The sequence below is a fragment of the Verruconis gallopava genome, assembly GCF_000836295.1.
Source record: "Verruconis gallopava strain CBS 43764 unplaced genomic scaffold supercont1.14, whole genome shotgun sequence".
Taxonomy (NCBI): Eukaryota; Fungi; Ascomycota; class Dothideomycetes; order Venturiales; family Sympoventuriaceae; genus Verruconis; species Verruconis gallopava.
Window position 1 is genome coordinate 71653 of NW_015622150.1, and position 23357 is coordinate 95009.

Sequence of the window (23357 nt, forward strand, 5' to 3'; positions counted from 1 at the left end):
ACGGGGCCTCATCGCACGGCCTCGTCTGCGCTAAACGTTTTAAGAATCTTGTATTCTTTTTCAATTTTTTTTTTTTTTTTTTTCGTTTTGCCGCTTGAAAATTCGAGAGCTAGCACCACCTTTCCCGAGCTGCTGGGCCTGGGCCCTTCTCTTGGACGTAACTCAGGATAAAGCACATGCATTGACGTAAGCTTTGAGGGGTGAAGAAGAGGCCATGATGGCACATGCCGTTATGCAGGGCTGGGATTCATTCATATTGGACCAGCTATCTCTACAGAGCTCAATTTTCGGGGTTTTCATTTCTGGAATATTCTCTGTTTGGCCATGGATGAACTTGGGCAATCCAGATGATCAGGCAATGTCATCTGACCAACAGTTGAAGCGTACGGTTGGTGTAAAGAATGTAGATTGGCGAGACGTAGACTGTGCTCGCTTCAGAAAAGCGTTTTGATCTAAGCGGTCGAATGATTCTTATGGTGCAGTTCACGCAGGGTCAACAACAAGTTTTTCTGATCTATATAAGCTATCCACCTGGCTTGTCCAGTTTGCTCCGGCCAGGACCAAATCACTACACTCAGCTGTCTGAAGCGAAAAACTCAAAGTTTCGAAATTCCTTCCAATGGCAGATAACGCTAGTCTCTTCGTTGTGAAGCGCACGTTCTACGATGAAAAGCCTCACGGACTGGAGCCCGAATACAAGATCGCCTTGCCCGCGACGTTTGTCGACCTGAAAGCCGCAAAAGCGTTTGCGAAGGAGGTTCTCAAGCAAGAAGGCTACGACGTCGACCTACTTCCGGTCTACGAGGTGAACAACGATCCGTCCAACTGGAAGCATGGTGACGGCGTTATTGTCTACGCAAAAGGCCCAGAGGGCGAGCTTCTCGAAGTGTCTATTGACACGATTGCCAACACCTCGGGCTTGAAGGCTGAGGAACAGACCGGACGGTTACCAAAGCCTCTCTTCCACGTAGTACAGACAATAGTTGATTACAATGAGGATCGCTCCGGTGCGAAACGGACGTGCATGGTTGAGGCGACATTCGACACGGAGAAGGCGGCTATCGAGTACGGGTTGACCGTGCTGTTGGACGAGGACACCACAAAGTCCGACTTCGTCCAGTACGAGGAGTACAAAGACGGCAACCAGAGCGGATTCGGACAGGATATCATTGTGCACGCAATCAAAGAGGGTGGCCAGAACTTTTTCGTCTCTGTCCTCAGTGAATCTTGAGGTGGATTGTCAGTATAAAATTGGTTAATCGAAGCGGAGACGCCTCGCAGGATGTAACAGTACAAAAAGCATGTTGTGTCTTTGTTATTTTTAATCCATAATCATTTGAATTTCGTCATCATTACGGTCGCACTTGGCTAAGGCTCATAGGCGACGCTTTTGGTTTCTTGGTATGGTATCATTCAGAGTCTTGTAGTGGTCTCGTATAATCATTCTACGCCAATGTCAAAGCAGGTCTCTGACATACCAAAACTTCATGTCCAGCATATAATTGTCCAAAGAAAGCAATTGTGAATCCGTGCTCCACACGCGTCAACAAACAAAATAAAGGAAAAACAAATCTTTCGCAATGGAGCGATCTCGAACCCGAAGAGCTCAGCAGCCACCTTTTTTTTTTTAAACCTTCTACCGACGCGTAAATGATCTCGGAGAAAAGAAGCCTGGTATCGTGACTCGCGAAGAGCTTGGTGGCCAAAACGATGCGCGAAGAGAAGAAAATGGACGCCAAAATAAATGTGACGGATGGAAGCCGTGACGAATCGAACCATGAAGGGAGAGGAACATTTCCACAGACGTTATTGTGTTGGAGTTTGCATGTCAGGGAGCAGCTTTCCCCGCGCGATCGCGTCGCGAAAGATTTTGTTCATCTCCAAGAGCTTGTCTCGCTCTTGCTCCAATTGCTTGATGTACATTGTGGCGCTGATAAGGACGGTTGCCTTGGTCAGCTGAGGCCGGTGGTTCGTCTCGGCGCCGCCAGGTAAGGACAGCTGTGGTATTGCACTTTGCAGGTTTTGGATGGCCGTGTTGACGGTGTTTCGATACTTCTGCTCGATCTCGTTGTGACTTTTCCGCCTTCGTGACGAAGGCCGGCGGCCTCTTCTGCGGGGTGTTTTTGCCGGGGGAGAATCAGACGCCGGCGGGGAGACAGTGTCGCTCGAAGACGGACTGTCTGTTGGCCATGTCCAAGGTAGTTCTTCCTGGCTGCTCGGGGACGAGTCGTCCACGTCCCAGTTTACCAAAAGCGTGGGGTTGATGGAAGAAAAAGCGTCGATGTCGAAGCTGTTCCATGATGGATCGGTAGACCAGGCCGCGGCGGTGGCGGACGTCGGGGCGCTGAAGTAATCCTGTTGATCCAGTTGTTGTGGCGGCTGGGTGAATTGTTCGTTGCTCCAATCCCACATTGTGGCCGCTCTTCTTGAAGATGGCAGGCCGAGTTTGCGTTTGGCTTTTGAGCGTCGAGCTGGAAACTGAGGTCCAAGCGGAGGCGTTTAGGATCAGAATCGACACTGGACTGCCGTAGAGCGACAGAACGGACAGTTCAAAAGGCTTGCCGCTGGGAGATAAGTATGTATAAATTGCAACCAGAGTGACATGGTATTCATCGCTCAACTAGGCACTCGCATGCAAACCCGATTTTTACCCGTGCACGAGGTCAAGGACAGACAGCTCGGCGACCGCAAAATCGTCGATAGTGTGAGACTCGCACCATTTCGGTGGCGATGCCGGGGTTTGACAGTGGAAGATTCCGTCCGGTCTGCGGTGACGTTGCTTGTGCATGGACGAGTGCGCCGTCGGTGGTTGGCCAGAATGCTCCAGCACCAGCAGATCCTCATCCACCCATGCCATCACATTCCTCTTGGTCAACGTGATCCCGCACGAACGTGCGGCATCTCGAATCGGCGCTGAGCTCCTGGACGTGACATTGGTCCAAGCAGCCAGAGAACCTTCCGGCAGCCATGGAATTCTAGAAAGTGCCATCTTGGGAGCTTTTTCTCTCGCCGTGATAGCGTGGATCCGCTTCTAGCTCGGTTCCAAGCTCTCCAGTCAGCAGCCCAAGGTCAACTGTGGCCATTGTCGAGCAGCCGGTATACGACACGACACGTGCAAAGAGGGGAACCATGGGATCTCGATGACAGTTTTCTGGGCCACCGGCTCTTCAAAGTGCTCGAGCGAGCTGTCCGTCCTAATGGTTCCCCGCGGAATTGTTGATGCATAATCGTACCGATATGGCGGAACGTAGGAGCACGACCTGCACCAAGTGCAGACCAGGACCAAGACGCCCGTCATGCAAGCGGGTTTTTCTTTGGCACCGCAAGGCGAGACTTGCATTTTGGTATTTACGACCTTGTCTACGGAGTATAGGAGCCGGCCGAGCCTAGCTTCGCTTGCGTTTCCCTTAGCTACAACCTCGCAGAGGATGAGAGCTTAATCCTTCTCTTCCAGATGCACAATGCCATTTCCGTGCAAATTGTTGGCCCGCAAGAGCAAATGGACAAATTGATACCCTTTCCTGCCGTACGTCTTCTGCCAACGTTGCTCGACGTGAAAGGACCAGAACGCCTCTCACAGCCGTGCAACTTGATTCTGTGCGGAGGAAGAGTTCCAGTCCACAGATAAGACATTGCAAAAAGTCTCCGGAGAAGGAGCATAACATAATGTCCGAAGTGCTCTATCCTAAATACATGACGCACCAGACATGGGCCCACGAAGCTTTCGCACTTGAGCAAGGGGGGTGCGGCCGCAGCTGGGAGCTGTTGACTGCAATGCTTTGTAGGCGTTGGACTTGCCATCCAGGTGCCAGAGTAGTAGCATTTAAGGCGCTTTGCTATTACTAAAATCTTGACCAGCTCCTGGCTACACAAGGATGCCATAAAGCACATGACAAACCCTGAGTACGAGACACGGCAGATTTTGCTGTTGCCCTTCACCTTCACCGAGCTGGTTAAGTGCGATGACAAACGGCAAGAGACAGCTTGAGTTTATAACTAATGTACAGTATATTCTCCTCTACGATTGAAGACAAGAGCTTCTAGGGAAAAGCACACCGATCTGGCAAGATATGCTGGAGCTTGGACTTAGTACATGTGCTCGGCATTGCATCTCAAAGTGGCTGTTGTCCGTGCAACAACCCTCCACGAACATGTTCGCAGCTGTGATGAACGCTATGTAGACACGACTGCAGAGCGATGCATGTGAGAATTCATCGTTTTGGGGCTTAGAAACAGTAGTGTCCTATTTGGACAGCGTTCACGTCATTCGCAGTTCGTGGTGAGATGAAAAGGTTGAAGACTCACAAGTCCAATGTTCGTCGTCATCGACGGATGTCCGTGCGCAGACTGGAGGCGGCGGCGCCCGCGGTGAAGCTCTCAACCACGGGGTTTGGTCAAATGCGACTGCCTAACACAAGGCCAGTATAATCTCCACAGCGGACTGGATACCACCTATCGATACCATCAGCCGTATGATAGCTGAGTCTTACAGTACGCAAGTCGTCTGCGAAGTCCATCCGTCCATTGCCTGTTTGTGGCCCACATTCGGCGGTGCCACCGTCTCCGGCTTCCAACCCACGAGCGCGGCATAGCTCAGGATTCTGGCGCCAACATGTCCAATCCGCTATCGTTCGACAACGGATACCTGGAGACGCTGGTGTCGAAGCCACAGCGGGAGAATGAGGGCGCAAAGGACACTTACGTCTCCTACCTCGTCACCACCAAGGTGCGTTCAGCTTGCCTCTCGATCTAACGACGTGCTGCTGATCCAGGGCAGACTGACTTTAAGTCCTTTATGCGACCCGAGACCAGCGTGCGGCGGCGCTTCACAGACTTTGTCTTCCTCTACACGACGCTATGTAAAGAATACCCCGCCGTTGCAGTGCCTCCTCTGCCGGACAAGCATAACATGGCCTATGTCCGCGGTGCTGGGATGAGCAGCGATTTCACAACGCGGAGAGCACATTCGCTGCACAGATTTCTCAAAAGAATATCTTTGCATCCTGAGCTACGACGGTCGAGTATTCTGCTGCAAGTATGCCACCCCTCTTCACATCGTACAGTGCGCCGAAAGAACGAGCGCTGAGTTCTGCTCACAGTTCCTCGAATCGCCCGAATGGCACGCTACCATGAAATCACGCCCCGGCCGTGGCACCTCCCTTTCTAATGCCTCGGACGGAGGCGGCATCCTCGACTCCCTCGCCGACACGTTCATAAACACCTGGGCTAAAGTGCACAAGCCGGATAAGCGCTTCATCGAAGTTCGCGAGCGAGCCAACAAGCTGGACGAGGATCTTTCGCATGTCGAGAAGAAGATTGCATCCGTCGCGCATAAGCAGGCTCAACTCGAGACCGACTATTCAGACCTTACACAGCAGTTCCAGAAGCTGCAGGCCTTGGAGCCTGGGGTGGAGCAGGAGTTGACCCGGTTTGCCAGGAGCCTGGAGGATGAGACTTTGCTTGTCAAGGCTCTCAGGGAGTACACGGATCTGGACTACCTCAGCTCGCTGAGAGACATGAGCTCGTACATTGACTCGCAGAAGTCTCTTCTCAAGGCTCGCGAGCAAAAGCAGCTCGACTTTGAAGGTCTGACGGATTACCTCGCCAAGGCTGCCGCCGAACGGGACGGCCTAGCATCGGAGCGCGGCTCCGGTGGGCTGAGCGCGTCCGGATTCCTGACGCGCAAGATCGAGGACGTTCGAGGCATCGATCACGAGCAGGCACGGCGCGACAAGATCCGGAAGTTGGAACTCCAGATTGAAAAGCTGACGCGAGAGGTTGAGCAGGCCCGCATTAACAGCGAGATGTTTGACGACAGGACCGTTGCCGAGGTGGCCGAATTCGAGAGGATCAAGGCGGTGGAGTTCAAGGATACGCTTGGGGGGTTGGCCGACGCACATTTGGATTTCTTCAAGGGCACGATCAGCACGTGGGAGAAGTTCTTGAAAGATATGGAGAAGGATCAGGCGCCGAGAGCAGAGGAATAGCAGGCATATTACCTGCTTTTGTGTGCTTTTTTTTTTCTTTTCTTTTCTCCACAGAGAAAATCTCATGGGATGGGTCATCTGCTTGGAGCGATACTAAAGGCGACGTGTCGCTCCTGATAATATACCAGCATCACTATTGTAACAACAATGCCCCCATGCCCCCCCCCCCCCCCCAAAACCATCCAAGTTTCATTTCACGCGTTTACCTTTATCATGTTATTATATGCTCGAATCGTTCTTCAACCACGTCAACGCCGCCACGGCGAAAGCGTCTACAGCAATCTGCAGCGTCGGCATAACAGTAGGTGCGAAGTACGGCGAATGGTTAACGGGGATATCTTCCGTGAGCGTGCCAGCCTTCTCCGCCTTGTCCCACAATGCGGGGTCGATGCCACCATACGCCCAAAACACGGCGGGCTTGTTCACGGCAGTGGCGAGCTCGCCGAAGTCCTCGCTGCCGCCTAGGCGTGGCGCGTTGGCATCGTAAGCGTCGCCAAAGTGCGTTGCAAAAGACGACTCGATCGCGGCGGTCGCGTCGTCGTCGTTGTGGAGGAAGGGGAACTCGCGCGTCTTGGTGATGGTGGGCGGTCGAGGGGCGTTGGACGCCTGCGCCTCCGCGTTAACGATGCGGGTCAGGCTCGCCAGGACTCGCTCCCTTGTGACGGGACTGATGCTGCGTGTGTCGAGCTTCAGCTCTGCCGTCTCCGGGATGATGTTCTCCGCGTCACCGGCGTTGATCGCACCCACGGTCACGACACTGAGGTCGCTTGGGTCCGTCTCTCGGCTCGGGATGGTCTGCAGCCTGACAACTGTGTGCGCCGCCATGACGACGGGGTCCACGCTCCTGTGGGGTTGGCTGCCATGGGCACCGCGTCCGTACATGGTGACGGCGTATGAATCGGCGGCGCTGGCCATCATGCCGCGGCGCGTACCGATGGTGCCGGTGCGAAAGGGCATCACGTGGCCGCCGAGCACCACGTCCGGGACTGGCACGTACTTGGTGTACAAGCCAGCTGCAACCATAGCTCTGGCACCGGAGCCTCGTTCTTCGGCAGGCTGAAAGCAGAGGATCAGCGTGCCGGACCAAGCGTCTCTGCAAGAAGTGAGGAGCTTGGCGGCGGCGAGGAGGGACGTGATGTGCATGTCGTGACCGCAAGCCTTTACACAAGATTTGTCCACATCAGTCGATGTCAAGTGGGATGATTTGGAAAGGGGCGTGTGTATACATGCATGACGCTCTTCTCAGCGCCCTCGAGATTCTTCATCTTCTTGGTGCTTGCATACTCCAGGCCCGTCTTCTCCTGCACCGGCAGGGCATCGATGTCGGCTCGCAGCAGGACCGTCTTCCCGGGCCCATTCTTGCACACGGCTGCAAGGCCGGTGCTGATGTTTGGGAAGATCTCAAACGACCCAAGCTCCTTCAGCAGCTCTATGATCTTCGCCGCCGTCTCGTGTTCTTGGTAGGACAGCTCCGGGTTACGGTGGAAGTGTTTGTACAGCTCGATGTATGGGTCCAGGCTTGGACGATGTGAGGCGACTAAAGACGATATCGATGCCATTTCTTATCTGCTTTCCTTGGCCGCCTTGTGCACCAGCCAAAACGTTGAGATAATTTACTCCTCACACGAGCAGGGTTGCGAAGTCCTGTCTCGCTGCGGCTAGATGGTTTGTTCAGGTGGAGATGATGGAATCGTTCCGCCATTTTTCGCAGTAACCCCCGTGCTAGTCATGTGCAGTCCAACCATCATTCGAATGTTTACAGGACTTATCGTGCTCACAGCTCGAAAAGGCAGTTCATTGCCTTGTAGTCGGTACTGCCTTGTAGGTATCGAGCCGGAGACAGTAAAGGCAGCACAGGTGATGGTGATGGAGTGTCTCCGCTTCGCTTGTTTTCACCCCATTGGTTGTGACTTCTCAATTCTAGACTTGCTCAATGCCTCGGCGCATTGCTATATAACGTGATGTTTTCTCCCTAGCGCAGTCCCGCTAATCGCGTCTGCTTTCATCGGCATCTTTGACCAAAGGACGTAGTAAGACAACGCATCGCCTTCCCGCCATGGCAGAAAGCATATCCCAGCTAACTCTGGGCACATCGCTCTCTCTGCTGGCAGTACTCCACTATGGGCCAGATCGTCTTCGCGCTCCGCTCCTCCGTGCGCTGAGGTGCAACAGTAGCCAAACCAAACTCAAGGCTTTGTTGTCAAGACTCGTCTTGATTGCAAGCATCAGCGGCGTCGTCACTGTGAACAGAATCCTCAGCCACCTGGCCCGGAACAACTGGGTGCTGGCCAAAAGGCGGGATTGGGACTGGCCCAACGAGGTCGCCGTCGTCACGGGGGGGTCGGGTGGTATTGGGGCCAACATTGTCGCGGGCTTGGCTCGGAGAGGCATCAAGGTCGCCGTCGTCGATATCGTCGAGCCAACACAGCTCGCAGAGCGTAGGTCATGACCGTTGCACTTGCGCTTCTTGGAGGACTCGTGGCTTACAGTCGCGAACAGACAAGAACGTCCGCTACTTCAAGTGCGACATCACGAAAAAGGACGATGTCGACGCCGTCGCCGCAGAGATCAAGGCTGCGCTGGGCCCAGCCAGCATCCTCTGCAACAACGCAGGCATCGCGCACGCCCACACGATACTGGAGAGCTCCCCCGGCTACCTGAGGAAGCTGTTCGACGTCAACGTCATCTCGCACTTCTACACGATCCAGGCCTTCTTGCCCGACATGATTGCCCGCAAGAAGGGCCATATAGTGAGTACGTGCAGCATGTCCAGCTTCGTCACACCGGCCGGTCTTGTCGACTACGCAGCCAGCAAAGCAGCGGTCATGGCGCTGCATGAAGGCTTGCAGGGCGAGCTCAAGCATCGTTACCAGGCTCCCGAAGTGCGCACGACGGTCGTTCACCCCACGTACGTGCGGACTCCGCTGTGCGACTCGTACGCGAAGGCGCTGGAGAAGTCGGCGGCCATCCAGCTCGCGCCGGAAACGGTCGCGGACGAGATCGTGGCGGCGATCCTGTCTGGCAGCAGCCAGCAGATTGTTCTGCCTCGGGCGCTGGCCCTCACGTCGGCTCTGCGCGCGTTCCCGTGGTGGTTCCAGGAGCTGGTGCGTGGATCGACGCGGGAAGACATGAAGCGCTTGTAAGCAGGTACGCAGGCAGGCAAGTAGGCAGCGCTTGGTCGCAGCAAACGTCCGATGCTGAAAAGCATCAACCATATATAAGCTGAATGTCCTCTTCATCCGACGTGCATCACCACCCAAGGGCGAGATGGCATCGCCCAGTAGTAGAAGCCCGCTTCTGAAAATACAACGGGACTTGGTGTTGTTTGCTCTAAGCTAGCGTGTATATATAGATGTATCTAATGCTGTTCACTCCCCTCCTGACGGGCATGGACCTTGGTACGGCAGCAGATTGCACGCCTCACTAGGTCGCCTATCAAAACGCAACAGATTCTTGGACAAATCCCTGGGCGGATCGCAATTCCATGCCGTGGACAATTGCCTTCGAATGGCAGCGCTCGAAACGTCGTTTCAAACAAGCCCGTCAAGGCCGCCCAACCCAAGGGTGGCAAAACCCGCGCGTCCGAGGAAGATGCGAGCAAGCGACCCCTAGGTGCCTCCGTAGCCAGAGCATACCTATCTCGCTTGCAAGCACCGCAAGCAACGGGACGGCGGATTTGCACGTGGTGTCGTCCTTCCCGCGCAACAAAGGGTCTTGATCGATAGCACGTCGTCGCCACCGTCGCGGGATATGAGTGGCAAGCCCACGCGTACCAGATCTGCACCAGGGGGACACGGCCAACCCTCAACCTGTGGCTAGAGCAGACGTTCACAGTCATGGCAGCATTGAGGGACTGCACAGGAGGAAACTTCCGGGCTCGTTGGGGGCGCTGGCCGAAAGCTTTTCTGCTACACGCTGTCTTGGCGGGGTGCTCATTGGCGAACGCGTGTGTCGTCGACCTAAAATTGGCGACGGGCTATGTCGCATCTGACTTAGACCGGCTAGGCCCGTCTGCGACATGAAGCTTGCTGCGCCATCCCCGACGTTAAACTTACGAGGGCGAGACACGGCCGCAGCGGAGAGGAGACGTCTGTTGCTGATGACGGGGCCGTCTTGTGCTGTGCCCCCTCCCCCGGGTCGTGCATGTTGCTGAATCGAGCTGCTGAGCCTGCGTGATTCTATCGTTGGAAATTTCTTCATTCTTCTTCGTCTTCTCCACCTCTCATAATAGTATCGCATTCGCTCGTTTCGTCCTGGTTGTTTTTTTTTCCTCTTCAATCGTCATTTCTGCTCTCTTGTGCCACGCCCGTTACCGCATTTCAGCGGTCCGGCTCGAATCGACTCCGCCGATCACGAACCCCGTCGCACACGAAGGAGCCTTGAATGCCATAGGAAGTCCGAGGCCCGCCATGTGGCAGAAAGCTGCCTTCCTTGCGTTTTTTGCAGACCTGTGTCTAGCACAGAGAGGAGCGATATTAGATTTCCACGGTGAAGACCGCAGTCGTATCGATGGTCGATCTCCCGCTGACGAACCGATAGCTCGAAGATGGAGCGCACTCGCCGCTTTCGCTTCCGAGTCGACAGTACGCAGCGGCGACAATGAGATCCCATCGCCGCAGTCACTGCATACGTCCTCGTCAGACAACACGCTCAATACCTTCGACCTTAGATCTGCGCAAGACGAAGCATTGCCTGATGGCGTCTTCACCACCGTTCTCTATCCGTCCGTGCCGACTGAGGCGCCAACTGGTGTCATGGTACCTACCGTCATCACGTATACGGGCAACTTCGACAGCGCCGTGGTGCCAACGGGCTACATATTAGAGACGCCGGCCGTGCCAGCGCCTACACCAGGCGGAAGCGCTGGTCCGCAAACAGAGTTTCCAACACAACCCGTCCCTACACAGGCACCGACAGAAGGCCCGTCAATCGGCACATTCCCCCGACCCAGCGACCAGTCGCACGGAGGAGTTCCCACCAGCTCCATGGGCTCCAGCAAGATGTCAGCACGACCAAACTCACACAGCGCTTCGCCTACCTCAACACTCTCTAGCACCCATTCAAGTACACACTCTACGTCTTCGGGATTGTCCACAAGTACGTCGTCCTCGTCACGGACGAGCAGCTCCTCAAGTGCGTCGGCATCGGGTACGAACCTGTCCACCAGCAAAAACGGTGCCAACACGCAAGGCCCTGATCGCAATCCGCACCTCTCTCAAGGCGCTGTCGCAGGTATCGCCGTAGGCGCTGTGGCCTTCACCGTTATGCTAGCAGGTGTATTCCTGCTGCTGTTGCGTCGCCGAACACGGCCAAAAACACCGGATTCGCCCACGATCTATCCACAGGAGGCGTACCTGTACGACCCACCGATTACTCCGCCTCCCTCAGGTCCAGGAGCCGCAGGCGCGGAAGCACCGCGGAATGTTCCTCGTCCTCCAACGCCCGAGATGGGAATGACAGAGCGCTCAGGACTCCTTGCGGGAGCCGGCGCCGTGGCTGCCGCTGGTGCTGCTGCGCGGAGCAGGAGAGGGACCATGAGCGGCAACAACTCGCCGGCCCTGCGGCCTACGGGCACAAACGGCTACACACCCGTCGAAACACGTGACATCACCGAGTTAAGTGCTGATAATCCTTTCATGGACCCTCCAAATGCATTCCAAGGCATCGGCAACCCGCAGGCGTGGCCGCTGAATCCAAATGCACCCAGCGGCTTGGGCACGCCACCGGGCAGCGCCGCTGGGCCTCGAAACGTCACAGCCGCAGCCGCAGACACAGATCCCGTGGAGTCGCGCAGCCAGACCCCCGGTTCCATGTACAGAGACAACCCCGGCAGGCCATCCATCGCAGGCGTAGGCAGCCCGAGATATGAGCGGAGAATCAGCTCAAATGCCATCAACAGCGGTGTTACCGGCCCCACCGGCTACAACCCTGCCATGCAAGAGGCCCGCCGAGCCTGGGGCATGGAGGACTAAACCGGCCCGACTGGACCAGTGTGCGGAAATCCCTTCTTATTTTGTTGATAATTCAAAAATGCAAAGCATGGCGTTTGGACGGGCCAGGAATATTTTGGCGGGAGTACCTTGCATTGGTTTTCATCAAGCTGTGAAATAGAGCTACCAGGGACGAATGGACGATTCCAGGGTCCGCAGGCGTTCTCACATCTGGGTTGGGTTGGCGTTAAAAAACGTATCAGGGCTATGTATTGTGTATATGATACAAGTGACGCCGGGAACAATGTGTAATGATACTCCGAAACAAAGCTGTTAAGGCCTGTTTCACAAACGAGCTTTTAGATTATGGATGACAACGTTGAAATACAGTTTGTACGAAAGCCAAAAAAAAACACCCCCACAAAAAGTGCATGACTAATATTTGACTCTTTTATTGCATCGTTACGTTTCGTGTGTACTGACGCGTAGGCGACTCATACGTTACTGTAAATCTAGATCCAGTTGTGGTACGTCCTATATGGTACTGCCCGTTGGGAACAGGCACGATTGCACATAGACAAGTGGGCAGCGCGTGACAGACGCAACACAGCGTCGCATGCCCGTTCCCCAAGTCAGAGACCTCGGTAGGCGACTTAGTAGATGGAGATCCTCGCTTGGATCAAAGCCAATCAACAATGAGTCCCGATCGCAGCCAGCCAGCAGCAGCAGCAGCAGCGAACAGGCTGTATTGTCACTTCAGGCCCCCGGCGATGTTCGCATTTCAGCGTGGGGCGTGCCGAGTTCTGGCATCTACATGACGCCACAGTTTCTCCTGTTCTGCGTCTGCTGAAAACTGGCCAACTGGCCTGCGTAGCTTCGTTTCTCCGGATGGGTCTCGATGCCGGCGCCTCTAGCGCCAACAAGGAAGGCGGCCACGTCCTTGATAGGCATCTTTGGCTCCTGCATCACCGTCTCGCCATACTTGGCCAGCCACTGCTCGTCGAAAGCGGTGCTGTCGGTGCCCTTGGTGAACAGGTCAACGCTGCTCTCGGCCAGACCATAGTCGACATACCAGGCGTTGGACCAGGCTTGGAAGCGTGTAGGTAATGTGCGAGATATGTGTCCTTCTTCCGTGTCGTGCATGAGAGCGAGGTTGTTGAACGTGATGCTTTTCTCAAAGTTGAGGATATAGACCATCTGTTTCGCCCGGTTCCAGATGAGGTGCTTAGGGTCTGGTTTGGTCAGAATGACCCAGCAGCGTTGCACGTCGCTTTTGACTTTCTGTCAGCTGTGCGCAGGTTTACTCTTGCGAACATCAGTCACGTACGTGAGAGCGATGCGGAACGCCAATCTGATAAGCCTGCGCTGGCCCTGGTCCAGCTTCCAGAAAACATCGCCTTTGAGGCACAATCCCTCGATTTCTGTCATGAGAACGTATCTAGTCCATCCATCAGTCACGTCGATGAGCCACGAAGAAGAATTGTGCCCCTACGTCACGTAGTGCTTGCGCTCTTCCTGAGTCCCTTCGGGCGGCTCGTAACGTCGCATGCTCGTGAGGTGATGCTGAACCTTCGCATCGAGGATTCGCGGCGTGTGCTGGCTCCGGTTCAGCGTAAGCTGCTCCAGTGCACGAATCTCGTTCAGCATATCCACGTCGATGGCATCCTTTGGAATGGCAGAACTGTGCAGCGAGTACCTATGTCAGAAGATCAATCGCATACAACTTCTGAAGCCTGGTTCTCAACAAAGGAAAAGAAAATAATCAAGGACATGGTTGGCAGTTGCGAAGAAGCGGAAGAGGATGACAAACCTGCACTTGATTTTGACAATGGCAAATTTGGGAATGTAGTCAGGAACCACTTTGGCGCTGGAGCCCACCAGTTCGACGCGAAATACGTATGAGTGAACGAAACTGTCACTTGTCGGCAAGTAGTTGTTGGCAACGGTTGGTTTAGGCCACGGTGAGAGACGGTCTATGATATTCCACGTCGTGTTGGTATGAGGAAAGCTGATAACTTGATCGAGCTGGATCTTGTCGGCGAGGTCCATTGTAGTCGCCATTGTTAAGACAAAAGATTAGCGTGATTGTACAAAGTTTAGCTATGTGCTTTCAATAAAGCAGTAGAAGTAGCAAAGTGATCTGTGGCTTATCATGGAGTGATCGTGGTTTGCCATGGCAACGGGGGAAGAAGGCGAAGTCAAAGTCGCGCCGGTCGTTACAATAGCAGTACTTCAATCTTTCTCCATGGCAGCACAGGGCGGCACTCAGAAACTGACGTCAACTAATTGATGATTTTGGCTACAATTCGCAGCCGTAGCCGTTGCGTGTGCACTGGATCTCGCAGAGACTGGCGAAAGCAACAAGGCCGGGCGTCTTTTAAAGATACTTTCCGCCTGCGAATTTCGAGTTGAAGTCTGCAGCTCGCTTCATCATCTCCTGCTGCTTGGACTTGCTGATAAGCACGCCTCCAATATCCTTCTCACGATCAAAAGCGCGTTTACTTGGGTCATCATCCTCACCACGGCTCGTGGTTTCTTTGTGCTGCTCAAGTAGCGACTTGCCCCGGTGCTTTTCCTGCATACCGTAAGTTACCTTTGGCACAGAGAAGACCAAGGGCATAAAGGATATATCTCACGTTGTACTCTTTAATCCTTCGCGCCGACTCCTCATCCTTCTTGGACTTCGCATTCTCGCTCGCCAATTTCGAGCTTGGCGGCGGTGCCACTCCTAGGACTTGATTCTCGAGTCGTTTTCGCTTCTCCTCGGGTGTCTCCGTCCACGTAGAGTCCATACCATCTGAGACTCCACTAGAAGCGCCTTTACCAGACTTAAATTGCCGTGGTCGCCTGCTTGGATCCATGTGACGAGCCAACCCGTCCGCTGAAGGGGGCATCATCATCCAGTCATCACGTTTGACGGGGGCTTCTTCCTTTGGCGCCGAACGCTGTTGCTGGTACGAAGAGCCAACGTCTTCATCAACGTGTTTTTTCTAGTGCAGATTTAGTTTCGCGGCCTAGTTGTTAAACATGAATGGGAAACCGCACAAGCTCATCTTCTGTTGGTATCGCAGGGCCGTAGTCGTCGTCGCTGCTTTCGCTATCGTCACTACTGTGTGCAGAATGGCCCGGTAATTCATCTATAGGTGCAGGAGGGGGAGACGGTCCTATCACTCGTCTCCGCTTCTCAGAGCCATCAGGACTTCGATCAGGTGAATTCGCCGTGCTAGGCTGGGTGACTTTGGCAGTGGCAGCAGTAGTCTCTTCCTCTTCTTCTCTTTTGCGCTTCGCTAACAAATGCGGAGGCAAACTTGGACCTATTGACGCCATTTAGACTGCGTTCAGCTCGAATTTGAATCGCGCGCTTCAAGTATTGATCGCCATCATCATAATTAGAGGTAGACGGCTCGGGTGGTCACAGCTTTTTTAAGCTCCGCAGCCGTTCGTAATCCCATGCCATGCCTGGCACGGGTGGATTACGACCTGGTAGTGCACACATACTTCTTCACGAGCAATTGACCTGCAGGCTCTAATTCCGCCGGCTGATATCCGACCGCCGGCTCCTATGCAAGGATACTGAAAAGCCCTCCCTACAGACTCTGCAAGATTGCGATTACGACAAATCACTCACGCCGCGTGGCCTCCTCTCCGATCAGCGACCCCGAGTATATGTCGCCGCACTGAATGTCGCAACACTGAAGCTTCGGACCAACACACGAACTAGGCTGGGACATTGCGGCGGCGAGGCGATGGTATTCGCGTGGAGGCCTCGATGAGCTCCCCAACCGGCGAGGACGATGCCAGTGCCTTTCACCCAGCCAACCCAAATCATGGCATCGCTTTCGATCGCATCAAGGACAGGCTGATGGAAAGCGCTGACGGAAGCAGTGGGAGCGATGCAGGATCATTCAGCAGAACACGGTCGCCCGATTTGTTTCCTCTGGAGAGCGGACAGGCCACTCCTGTGCCGCAAGCTGCCAATCTGAATGGTACAAGCTTCCAGGGTTACGGGAGGATCATAGCTGCGTCGGATGAAGATGAAGGAGACCAAGGTGGCGAGAGCGAGAGGGTAGAAGCAGACGAGAAGAGCTTACCCAGCTTGGCGCAGTTGGAGGATGAGCAAGGAAGTGAGAAAGTCATTAGCCCGGATGAATCAAATCAGACTCCAGAAACTCCAGACGATACGCCCTCACGAAGAGGCTCCTTTTTGTCTTCGCCCGGAAGCAGCCGTGCAGCGTCTCGGCTGTCTACAACCAAGCTCCATCGGCCAGGCGCTCTCCAGCCATTCGAGCGACGTTTCTCCGCCAGACTCTCGTCCTCTCCGCTCAGTACACCACGCAACGTTTCCCCCGCATTTCTTGTCTCGCATTCACGGCAGTCTTCGATAGGAAGCATAGTGGCAGCAAACCAAGAGTTTGACACAGTAGAGACTCCCCAGCCTCCATGGGAGGTTGTAAGATGGACAAAACTGAAGAGAATCACTGGACAGTTGTTTTCCGAAGTTGGAAGGCGAAACTATGGAAGAGCTACCGTGATAGCGATTGGCTCAACTATTGCAATAGGCACATCGAAAGGCCTTGCACTAATATTCGATTATCATCAGAGCTTATCGGCGACTATTGGGCTCGGAACGAAGGCAGTCGAGAGCGGTGCGGTCACGGCGTTGGCTATATCGGCGGATCATTCCACAATTGCTACGGGGCATGCGAATGGACACATCTTCACCTGGGAGATTTCGAGGCCGGCAAAGCCATTTCTTCACATTGTCCCCAACGACCGTGAAACTCTAGATCAGCGCAAATCTGACGGTCATGTATCTGGAACCGCTGTGGTGCATGTTGGCTTCCTTGGAACACGACATACAGCCCTTGTCTCAGCAGACGAAGGGGGCATGGCGTTCTCTCACTTGGCGACGCGAGGTCTCGGTGCCATAGGCAGAGTTGTCAAGACAACACGATTACTTGGTCGATATCCAGCTCCTGAGAAGCCAGGCTCAGAGAAGCCGCGAAAGCCTAGTTCTGTCCTTGCGTTTTCACCTCTTCCTCTCGGAAACATAGAACAGCCAACGGACTCTCTAGGCCTAACAGCACTTTTGACACCATATCTCCTCGTAATCGTGTCCACTACCCCCATCGCAGAGACACAGTTCAAAACGGCTCGTCCCAAAGAAATTGCTCCACACAGCGCACTTAGCGGCTGCCTTGCCTGGTTTCCCGGCGTCAAGCTAAAACGCCCACTCTCCACGGGAGAAACTGTATCTAAACCCAAACTAGTGTACTGCTGGTCCAATATCCTCACAATTCTGGATATCCACGCGGAATCTTCCTCTGAAAAAGACAAGCCTGCTTTGCTTAGTTTTCGACCACGAAGCCGCTGGAAGAGTAATGAAGCCATTGTTGCAGTGCAATGGCTCACACGCTCTGTGCTTGGTGTTTTGACCATTAGCCAGCGATTGATCATCCTTGAGGACCCTGTGCTGCGCGTTACAGACTCTTTCGACCTTCTCTATAAACACATCTTCCATCAAGATTTGTTTTCGAAGCAATTGCGGCCAGTTGTAGAGCAGCTGGATGAAGAAGACACTTCAATGCATGGTGTTGTAGCAGACGCGTTTTACATGAGCTTTCGAGCTTATAAAGGCAGACTCTTCTTGCTCGGCTTCAACGACGTGTCGATTGGGACATTGTCAAATTGGGCAGACAGATTGGTCGCATTGGTAGAAGAGGGTGATTACATTAACGCGATCAGACTGGCAACGACTTATTATACTGGCGACGCAGATAAGATCTCTGTGGGACTGCCAGAAGAGGACGAGGCGCGACATGCGATTGTTCAAGAGAAGCTGCTAGAGATGATTTCTGCATCTCTGAAGTACACTTTTGGCAGACTGGAAGAAATTGCAGAGGATGAGAGAAAGCATAAAGTAAAAGAGCTTGGCGAGGCCACTTTTGCGGCTTGCATAAGCATGCACGAAATGGACTTCCTATTTGAAGACGTGTATGAAGCTTTTGAAGATGCATCGTACGAACAAGCTTTCTTGGAAGTTCTTGAGCCGTATGTGTTTGACGAAGACATCACGTCGATACCACCAACGGTCCTTCGCATATTGATCAGCACTTACGCTGCCCAAGGACACACGAAACGGCTTGAAGAGATGATATGTCGCCTCGATACTTCAACATTGGATCTTCATCTGACAACAACTTTGTGCAAGCAACACAAACTGTATGATGCACTTATTTACGTGTGGAACTCTGGGATAGGAGATTATGTCACTCCTCTGATGGAACTTCTCAGCCTAGTAAAAATCATTGACGAGGAACCTGACGCTGCGGAAGACGCTAAGCTTTATGATGCGGCAATGAAGCTGTTCCCGTACCTGGCTTACACTTTGACGAGCCGCATATACCCAAAAGGTGATGAATTAGACGAAAGGAAAGCGCATCGTGCTAAAGCTGAGATGTACGGGGCCGTATTTGCAGGACACCCTTTGCCTTGGCCGGGCACGCGCAACATTTTCCGAGCCGATCCCGAAGGTGATGCGGATTCTCCGTACCCCTATCTATCACTTATACTGCGTTTCGATACATCGAGTTTCATGAGCATGTTGAACGAGGCTTTCGAAGACCCGTTCTTGAACGGCGTCAATGATTCGAGTGGGCTAGATGGACTTGCATCTGATGAGGACGACGATATCAATTACAAACTTCTTCCTACACGCCACACAATCATAAGCATCCTGTTGGACGTGCTCGGATCGAATCGTTTCGACGATACTGACAAGATATATCTGGATATATTTCTGGCTCGCAATCTGCCCAAGTATCCGCAATTCATCGTTCTACCAGGTACCACCTTACGCAACGTTCTCGAAGGGTTGTGTCGATATCCCGCCGATGAATTAGCAGAAGATTGTCAGCTCAGTGTTGAATACTTGCTTTCTTTCTATCACCCACCCGATCTGCCGTCACTAATACCCCTTTTCGAGGAAGCAGGTTTTTACCGCGTGCTTAAATCTGTGTACAGAGGCTCGAAAGACTTCTCGCGGCTCATACGCACTTATTTTGTTGACCCGACTGACCGTGAGCAAGTCTTCGACACTATTCACGACTGTCTGAAGGCGAGCAGCTCTCTGACACCAAAACAACGCCGCGAAGTAGAATCAGTCATTGTGCAGAATGCGGCGACACTGGCTAGTATCGACACAGTGAAAACTGCAAGGACGCTGCAAAGTCATGTACCCGAACTCATCGAACCAGTACTTAATGCGTTGGAGGATGGTTCACATGCGCAATTCACGCTGCTAAAGACCATTCTTGAGCCGGCCACTGCAGATCCAACGGCGAACCGTCAGGTACCTGAGAATTACGTACAGTTTGAAGAGCGCTACGTACAGCTTATGTGTCGATATGATCCCACTCATGTTGCCGACTACATCGGGCTCTTGAAGTCAGGTGATTTGAGGCTAAATGAGGTCCTGCCAGCTATGGAAAAGAGTGGCGTCATTGATGCGGCTGTTGTTCTCATGGCTCGTGATGGCATGGCCAGAGAAGCGATGGAACGGCTGATCAGCCACTTGCACACTCTTGAGTCTGCATTGACCAGTCTGATATCAGCTGTAGCTGACAGTCCTGACGTGTCGAACACCAATGAAGCCGCAAACGACTTGATCGAAGCCGTCAATAAGTACACGAAAGTCGGGATTTGGCTCTGTCAAGGGCAGACGAAAGCTACAGATCATTCAAAGGTGCCAAAAACGCGTGCCGGTCACAAGGAAAGCGAGGAGACTCTTTTGCTCGACGAGCTTCTGTGGTTAGAACTCGTCGATTCGGTGGTTATCATAACCAAAGAAGTTTCTTCGGTGGCGGAAGACGTCGCACCAGAATCCGTATTTGATGTCGCGAAGATCAAAGATTCTCTCCGATCTGCGGTTCAACAAACGTTCAGCGCCCTCCTCACGTCCACGGCTCGGCCCAGCCTTCCCGTTCTCCGACATCGACGAAACGAGTCTCTACCCCCCTTCCCCAACACACAGCCCCATCCGACGTTCCTCCGCATTCTCCGCGCCTTCTTGACGCGCGCAGCAAGATCTTCGCCATCCGTATCAGACCTTCGAGACGTGTTGTCCGAGATCTTCGCAGCATATACGTTTGAGGAGACGCTTCTCAGCCTTGCGAACCAGTTTCTCGACAAAGATCTGTTCAGCCACGTTGACGAAGCGTGGAAGTTGAGGCAACGAGGCTGGAGGCCGAGGGGGAACGTGTGCGAGCGCTGCAAGCGGCGCGCGTGGGGCCCCGGCGTGGGCGGCGACGTGTATGAGCTGTGGGACCAAAAACGCAGAGAAGAGGCGGCCGCAGCCACGAGCAGACCCGGCGCCCTGCTCAGCCGAACGGCAAGCGAGCTCAGTCTGAACAGAGGAAAGGGAAAGGCGACTGCGAACATGGACGACGAAGGCGGCGAGAAGAGCGGCAAAGGACAAGGCGGCGATCTGGTCGTGTTTGCCTGTCGACATCTGTGGCATCGAACGTGCTTGGAATCGGCTTTGAATGAGGTGGACGGCGTTCACGGAAGGGCGAGGGAACAGTTGAAGTGCCCTCTGCCACATGTCCACGCCTGATGACGGACATTCGCGACCGGCCTCTCTTTCTCTTTTCTTTTTTTTTTTCTTTTTTGTCAAAGCCTTGTATCATAGACATACCAGGACGAGCACTTCTTTTCGGCAACGCAGCCGACATAGCTTCTAATCTTTACGCCGATAATTGCGCGACGTGAACCAGCGTCTGTGGTAGCGTTCATTCCATTCGACCGTGTTACTTTTGAGACTCAATTGGCTTTGCGAAACCCCCGTCAACGCAGGTCTCAGAAATTGTCTGTGAGATTTATAAACGAGCTAGACGCGTCTTGATATGGCTGGGCGAAGTGAATGAGCGCACCGTCATTGCAATAGACAACATTGATAGAGACGGCTTTCTTATTCTCGCATGATACACTTAACGTACAAGGTCACCAACCTTCTGGAAAGGAGCGTCGTTTTTTTTTCCGACTCAGCAGAACTCGAACGCATTCTTCTTTACAAGTGATAGAGAGTAGTAAGCAGATATGCTCTTTGTGTATTAAAACAGACCGGCCAAAGTAAGAGGTTTGGAAAGGAAAGATGGTCTATCTCTCTCGATGAGAAAGAAACCAAAGATCGAGGGAAAGGACACTCAGCGACGAAGTTCTCAAACGCCATTGCTTGTCTGACCGATCTTGCACAAAACCCGTTTTGGACCAACCACACCTCATCAACTGCCCATGCTTTTCCACTTGATGTTTGCATTGCTTGTAATCAAAACAAAAAGGAGAGAGATATAGATTTACGTATCACCCACAGAGAGAAGAGATAAGTAAATATAGAAGGAGAGAAAAGAGGCCCCAGTATCTATGCAAAGGTTTTGTTTCTTTAATGGGAGGGGTATCACGTTGGGTAAAGGAAAGTTTTACTCGTTCTTGCAGGAGACGGGAGGTGGCTACCTGTCCTCAGGCGGGCCTGAAAAGAAGGTCGTGCGGAGGCGGTGTAGCTGTCAACATGCTCATGTTAGTACCCACACAGGCGAAGCCATGTACGCGGGAGGGAAGAGGCAAATGATTTCATACCGCAGGTAATTTTGGGATGACGACAGCGATCGTCGCCAACAGATTCAGACTGAATGTACCGATCGCGTAATGCGTGTAATGCGTGCTTACTAAGAAAAGGATTATGGGCACGGCTAGGAGGTACTTTTTGGTCGGAGTGTACTGATCGCCATTGTCAATCTGCTCCCACATGTTGAGGTTGTCATACGCTCCCGAGTTGAAGTCGAAGGGGATGCCGCGCACCCAGTGGAACATGATGTAGCTGCCGACCATGTATGTCAGGTTGGTAAGCGTCCACGACGTCTCCTGTGTGATGCCGGGCATTATGTCAAAGAGGATCTTCAGGCAGAAAATGAGAATAGGGTGGATCAACCAAGCGCCTAGAAATACGCCAACGATTGTTAGTATTCTTGCCGGAGGTGAGGGTTTATGATGCGAGAGACTTGGATCTGGAGGCCGACTGGGAAGGCGTGAAGAGGGCATGGAGGGAGCAGAAGGACGAGATAGAAAGGCGTAAGCTCCAGCAACCTTCAGACCTCATGGCATGGTATTGATTGCCGCAACACGCCGGTTTCGCAGAGGATGCGGCCTCCCCTCGATCCACCCCAAGCATGCCCCCGTGGTTCTTTCTTCCTTCCGCATTGATCTTCCTTGTGGGCTTCCCATTCTTGTACGTGTCTTCTTTGCATATCTGCTTCCTCTTTGCGGGGGTATCAAGCAAGACCGCACGTACCTTTAGCATTGACCCATTCGGCGTTCAGGTTTGGCAGCGCAGCCTGATCGCTGAGCTGCTCGATCGACTCCGGAGGCTCGTGGTAGACAATGCTGCTAGATCTTCGCTTCCGGCTTGCCCGGTCTCCAGCCATGGCTCCGCGATCATAGACCGGCGGCGGGACGTGGAGGTTGCGGTTGAGTATGATGGGAGACAGTTTGGCGGTTATCTGGTTTGTTCGGGCCGGAGTTCAGAGGTGGCGTAGGGAGTACGCCTTGGTAGGTGGCAGGCTGTCCTTTTTGAAGTGAAGCCTGTACGACCAAGTGTGCGGATGCCTAGGTGTTGCTAACTGAGGTAAGCAAGGGTGCCTTTTCGCTTGATTGGAGCAGCGATGACAGTGGAGACGACACATGCAAGCAGTAAGACGGATGTCTGAGGAAGATAGCGTGGGTAAGTATACGTACGTTGGCAAAGGAGGCAGGGCAGCCGATGGAATGGCGGAAGACGGATGAGAGTCGCGCACCGAGCTTCCGACTCCAGCTAGGATTCGCGTATGTGTGTTAGGACAGCGTGGTCACGTCCGAATGAGGATAGTCGCGATGTTGGGCTTGTTGAGTAGCAATGTGTAGATGTGTGCGTCTACATGTGCGTGCGTGTTTGTGAGCGTATGTTGATACGGTTGTACGTGTACGTCTGTATGTTCTTTGACGCCGCGATTGATAGAAGGATACAGATGTTGTGTAGTGGAGGACGTGTGGAGGCGTTCCAGACTGAGGTCTAGAGCGAATAGAACTGTCCCTGGACAGTAGCTTAGTTGGGGCCAGTGAAGGAGAGAGGGGGCAAACGCGGGCGCAGGACGGAAATGAGAGGAAGGCCGTTCAGCTGAGTAGCGGGTTAGCGGCTGCGGTAGAGGCTGTCTCGCGTTGAGGCCCCCAAGGCACCAGCGCCCAGGGACTTACGGGGGCTCACGGGGGGCTCACGGGCTCGCTGGCTCGCTGGCTCTCTTGCCCACTACTCGCTCACTACTGTACTTGCATACCACTGCCGGCTCACTGCTCGTTCACCACGGTCTCACTACTGGCTCGCTGGCTGCCTGGCTCTGGCGCCTGTGTTTGG

At 53.6% G+C, this 23357-nt stretch overlaps 11 protein-coding genes across 13 annotated transcripts; 5 read left to right on the forward strand and 6 right to left on the reverse strand.

The window, feature by feature from the left end:
• Positions 1-75: 75 nt before the first annotated feature.
• Positions 76-1512, forward strand: PV09_04762 (uncharacterized protein). Its single transcript, XM_016358172.1, has one exon. It carries the CDS (start codon positions 620-622, stop codon positions 1229-1231), a length of 612 nt encoding a protein of 203 aa, XP_016213790.1. The 5' UTR covers positions 76-619; the 3' UTR covers positions 1232-1512.
• Positions 1513-1806: 294 nt separating this feature from the next.
• On the reverse strand, positions 1807-2412 carry PV09_04763 (uncharacterized protein; the record flags this gene model as incomplete). Its single annotated transcript, XM_016358173.1, has 1 exon — positions 1807-2412. One exon carries the CDS (start codon positions 2410-2412, stop codon positions 1807-1809), a length of 606 nt encoding a protein of 201 aa, XP_016213791.1.
• Positions 2413-2647: 235 nt separating this feature from the next.
• On the reverse strand, positions 2648-2989 carry PV09_04764 (uncharacterized protein; the record flags this gene model as incomplete). Its single annotated transcript, XM_016358174.1, has 1 exon — positions 2648-2989. The coding sequence occupies one exon, from the start codon at positions 2987-2989 to the stop codon at positions 2648-2650; it is 342 nt and encodes a 113-aa protein (XP_016213792.1).
• A 1377-nt stretch (positions 2990-4366) lies between these two features.
• PV09_04765 (uncharacterized protein) lies at positions 4367-6145 on the forward strand. The gene is made up of 3 exons (XM_016358175.1): positions 4367-4726; positions 4778-5035; positions 5100-6145. The coding sequence occupies exons 1-3, from the start codon at positions 4613-4615 to the stop codon at positions 5985-5987; spliced, it is 1260 nt and encodes a 419-aa protein (XP_016213793.1). The 5' UTR covers positions 4367-4612; the 3' UTR covers positions 5988-6145.
• Positions 6146-6167: 22 nt separating this feature from the next.
• PV09_04766 (uncharacterized protein) lies at positions 6168-7702 on the reverse strand. Its single transcript, XM_016358176.1, has 2 exons — positions 7214-7702; positions 6168-7145 (listed from the first exon to the last, which is right to left on the reverse strand). The coding sequence occupies exons 1-2, from the start codon at positions 7544-7546 to the stop codon at positions 6207-6209; spliced, it is 1272 nt and encodes a 423-aa protein (XP_016213794.1). The 5' UTR covers positions 7547-7702; the 3' UTR covers positions 6168-6206.
• A 174-nt stretch (positions 7703-7876) lies between these two features.
• On the forward strand, positions 7877-9621 carry PV09_04767 (uncharacterized protein). The gene is made up of 2 exons (XM_016358177.1): positions 7877-8425; positions 8487-9621. The coding sequence occupies exons 1-2, from the start codon at positions 8044-8046 to the stop codon at positions 9128-9130; spliced, it is 1026 nt and encodes a 341-aa protein (XP_016213795.1). The 5' UTR covers positions 7877-8043; the 3' UTR covers positions 9131-9621.
• Positions 9622-10128: 507 nt separating this feature from the next.
• PV09_04768 lies at positions 10129-12329 on the forward strand. Of its 2 annotated transcripts, XM_016358179.1 has the most exons (2): positions 10129-10475; positions 10527-12329. In XM_016358179.1, the coding sequence occupies exons 1-2, from the start codon at positions 10397-10399 to the stop codon at positions 11957-11959; spliced, it is 1512 nt and encodes a 503-aa protein (XP_016213797.1). In that variant the 5' UTR covers positions 10129-10396; the 3' UTR covers positions 11960-12329. The 2 variants fall into 2 exon arrangements, with proteins under 2 accessions (XP_016213797.1, XP_016213796.1); XM_016358178.1 differs by having other exon boundaries at positions 10129-12329.
• Positions 12330-12727: 398 nt separating this feature from the next.
• Positions 12728-13978, reverse strand: PV09_04769 (uncharacterized protein; the record flags this gene model as incomplete). Its single annotated transcript, XM_016358180.1, has 4 exons — positions 12728-13187; positions 13245-13355; positions 13410-13598; positions 13728-13978. 4 exons carry the CDS (start codon positions 13976-13978, stop codon positions 12728-12730), a joined length of 1011 nt encoding a protein of 336 aa, XP_016213798.1.
• A 316-nt stretch (positions 13979-14294) lies between these two features.
• PV09_04770 (uncharacterized protein) lies at positions 14295-15244 on the reverse strand (the record flags this gene model as incomplete). The annotated part of the gene is made up of 3 exons (XM_016358181.1): positions 14295-14492; positions 14554-14907; positions 14963-15244. The coding sequence occupies 3 exons, from the start codon at positions 15242-15244 to the stop codon at positions 14295-14297; spliced, it is 834 nt and encodes a 277-aa protein (XP_016213799.1).
• Positions 15245-15423: 179 nt separating this feature from the next.
• On the forward strand, positions 15424-20681 carry PV09_04771 (uncharacterized protein). The gene has a single exon (XM_016358182.1). The coding sequence runs from the start codon at positions 15687-15689 to the stop codon at positions 20529-20531; it is 4845 nt and encodes a 1614-aa protein (XP_016213800.1). The 5' UTR covers positions 15424-15686; the 3' UTR covers positions 20532-20681.
• Positions 20682-20867: 186 nt separating this feature from the next.
• On the reverse strand, positions 20868-23108 carry PV09_04772. 2 transcript variants are annotated; one of them, XM_016358183.1, is made up of 4 exons: positions 22706-23108; positions 22263-22586; positions 21551-21909; positions 20868-21474 (listed from the first exon to the last, which is right to left on the reverse strand). In XM_016358183.1, the coding sequence occupies exons 2-4, from the start codon at positions 22393-22395 to the stop codon at positions 21424-21426; spliced, it is 543 nt and encodes a 180-aa protein (XP_016213801.1). In that variant the 5' UTR covers positions 22396-22586; positions 22706-23108; the 3' UTR covers positions 20868-21423. The 2 variants fall into 2 exon arrangements, with proteins under 2 accessions (XP_016213801.1, XP_016213802.1); XM_016358184.1 differs by having other exon boundaries at positions 21551-22586.
• Positions 23109-23357: the final 249 nt, after the last annotated feature.

Bases quoted from the DNA above. Each gene is read 5' to 3' on its own strand.
- PV09_04771 (XM_016358182.1), top strand. From the start codon at position 15,687: ATGAGCTCCCCAACCGGCGAGGACGATGCCAGTGCCTTTCACCCAGCC.
- PV09_04765 (XM_016358175.1), top strand. From the start codon at position 4,613: ATGTCCAATCCGCTATCGTTCGACAACGGATACCTGGAGACGCTGGTG. The intron at 4,727-4,777 runs GTGCGTTCAGCT...GATCCAGGGCAG, and splicing joins CCTACCTCGTCACCACCAAG to ACTGACTTTAAGTCCTTTAT. The intron at 5,036-5,099 runs GTATGCCACCCC...TTCTGCTCACAG, and splicing joins GGTCGAGTATTCTGCTGCAA to TTCCTCGAATCGCCCGAATG.
- PV09_04762 (XM_016358172.1), top strand. From the start codon at position 620: ATGGCAGATAACGCTAGTCTCTTCGTTGTGAAGCGCACGTTCTACGAT.
- PV09_04767 (XM_016358177.1), top strand. From the start codon at position 8,044: ATGGCAGAAAGCATATCCCAGCTAACTCTGGGCACATCGCTCTCTCTG. The intron at 8,426-8,486 runs GTAGGTCATGAC...AGTCGCGAACAG, and splicing joins GCCAACACAGCTCGCAGAGC to ACAAGAACGTCCGCTACTTC.
- PV09_04772 (XM_016358183.1), bottom strand. From the start codon at position 22,395: ATGGCTGGAGACCGGGCAAGCCGGAAGCGAAGATCTAGCAGCATTGTC. The intron at 21,910-22,262 runs GTACGTGCGGTC...GCGTATTTCTAG, and splicing joins CGAATGGGTCAATGCTAAAG to GCGCTTGGTTGATCCACCCT. The intron at 21,475-21,550 runs GTATGAAATCAT...GCATGTTGACAG, and splicing joins TCATCCCAAAATTACCTGCG to CTACACCGCCTCCGCACGAC.
- PV09_04768 (XM_016358178.1), top strand. From the start codon at position 10,397: ATGTGGCAGAAAGCTGCCTTCCTTGCGTTTTTTGCAGACCTGTGTCTA.
- PV09_04766 (XM_016358176.1), bottom strand. From the start codon at position 7,546: ATGGCATCGATATCGTCTTTAGTCGCCTCACATCGTCCAAGCCTGGAC. The intron at 7,146-7,213 runs GTATACACACGC...TCTTGTGTAAAG, and splicing joins CTGAGAAGAGCGTCATGCAT to GCTTGCGGTCACGACATGCA.